The sequence below is a fragment of the Chaetura pelagica genome, unplaced genomic scaffold (genome assembly GCF_000747805.2).
Source record: "Chaetura pelagica isolate M959 unplaced genomic scaffold, ChaPel_1.0 scaffold2590, whole genome shotgun sequence".
Classification (NCBI taxonomy): Eukaryota; Metazoa; Chordata; class Aves; order Apodiformes; family Apodidae; genus Chaetura; species Chaetura pelagica.
Window position 1 is genome coordinate 4126 of NW_009951885.1, and position 1332 is coordinate 5457.

General features: G+C 62.2%; 1 protein-coding gene across 1 annotated transcript; it reads left to right on the plus strand.

Moving 5' to 3' along the window:
- Positions 1-463: 463 nt before the first annotated feature.
- Positions 464-1324, plus strand: SLC43A3 (solute carrier family 43, member 3; the record flags this gene model as incomplete). Its single annotated transcript, XM_009993940.1, has 4 exons — positions 464-593; positions 905-951; positions 1063-1139; positions 1241-1324. Coding segments are annotated over 4 exons (338 nt in total), but the record flags the coding sequence as incomplete, so codon positions are not given.
- Between the last annotated feature and the right edge of the window lie 8 nt (positions 1325-1332).

The following is a 1332-nucleotide window of genomic DNA, read 5'->3' on the forward strand; positions in this document are numbered from 1 at the left end:
ATGTGACGCCCCCCCCGACCCCCCGGGGCCCCACTGTCCTTCTCCTGGAGTCCCCCCCTGTCTCTGTGCTCCAGTGTCCCGTGCCCCCACTGCTTGGTGACCCACAGTGCCCCAGGTCCCTGCTATCCCTGTGTCCGTGTCACCCATTTGTCCCCCCCTGTGGTGCCCCATCTCCCCTCTGTCTCAATGTCTCTAGTCCATACTTTCCTTGTCCCTGTGGCACCCCATATCCCCACTGTCCTGATGTCCTGCGGTGCCTGTGTCCCCACTGTCCCCATGCTCACATCCCTGCTGTCCCCACTATCCCCATACCCATGACTCCACTGTCCTCATACCCTTGTCCCTGTTGTTCCTGCTGTCCTGATGCCCCATGGTGCCCCGTGTCCCCATATCCCCCATGTTCCCCCCCTGTCCCCACAGCCCTGCTGTCTCCCTGTCCCCATGATGTCCCCTGTCCCCACAGACTGCAGCCTCCAGGATGAGCAGTTCTCCCTGGTTTTCACCATTGGCTCCTTCATGAACAACTTCATGACCTTCCCCATGGGCTTCATCTTCGACCGCTTCGGCACCACTGTCGCCCGTCTCATTGCCATGTCAGTGGGGGGGCACTGAGGGGGTCCCCCGGGGGGCTGGGGGGACCACTGAGAGAGGTTTATCCAGGCAGTGATGAGAGGTGGGGTGGGCGGGGTCCTGCTACCTTGGGGCACCTTGATGGCTGGGGGGGTCACCCAGTGCCTCCCCCAGCACCCCATTGCCCCAGGGCACACCTCCCCTCCATGTCCCTGTGTCCCTTGGCCCTGGGATGCAGGTGGCTGTGGGACACCCATGAGATATGGGATGCTGGGTGTGGGGGGTGTCAGTTGTGCCCCTGTCCCCATGTGTCACCACTATCTCCTTATCCCAGCTCCCTCTACACTGGTGGGACCCTGCTCGTCGCCTTCTCCACCCCAGGTGAGACCCCACAGGCACTGGGCACCTTGGCCCGGGGGGGAGAACCAAGTGGGACCCCCCCCTCAGTGTCCCCACTGACCCTGGTTGGGTCCCACTAACCTCTGTGTCTAGAGATGGCAGTGCTGCTCTTCCCGGCCATGTCCATGCTATCAGTGGGTGGCATCCTCCTCATCCTCACCAACATGCAGGTGAGTTGTCTGGGCTCCCCTGACCTCCCTACGGTGGGGGAGTGGTCCCTGCCTGGCACCGGGGGGACCCTGATGACACAGGAGGGTTCTCTCGGGGGCAGGTAGGAAACCTCTTTGGGAAGTACCGCTCCATCATCATCACCCTCTACAACGGAGCCTTTGACTCCTCCTCCGCCATCTTTCTCATCATCAA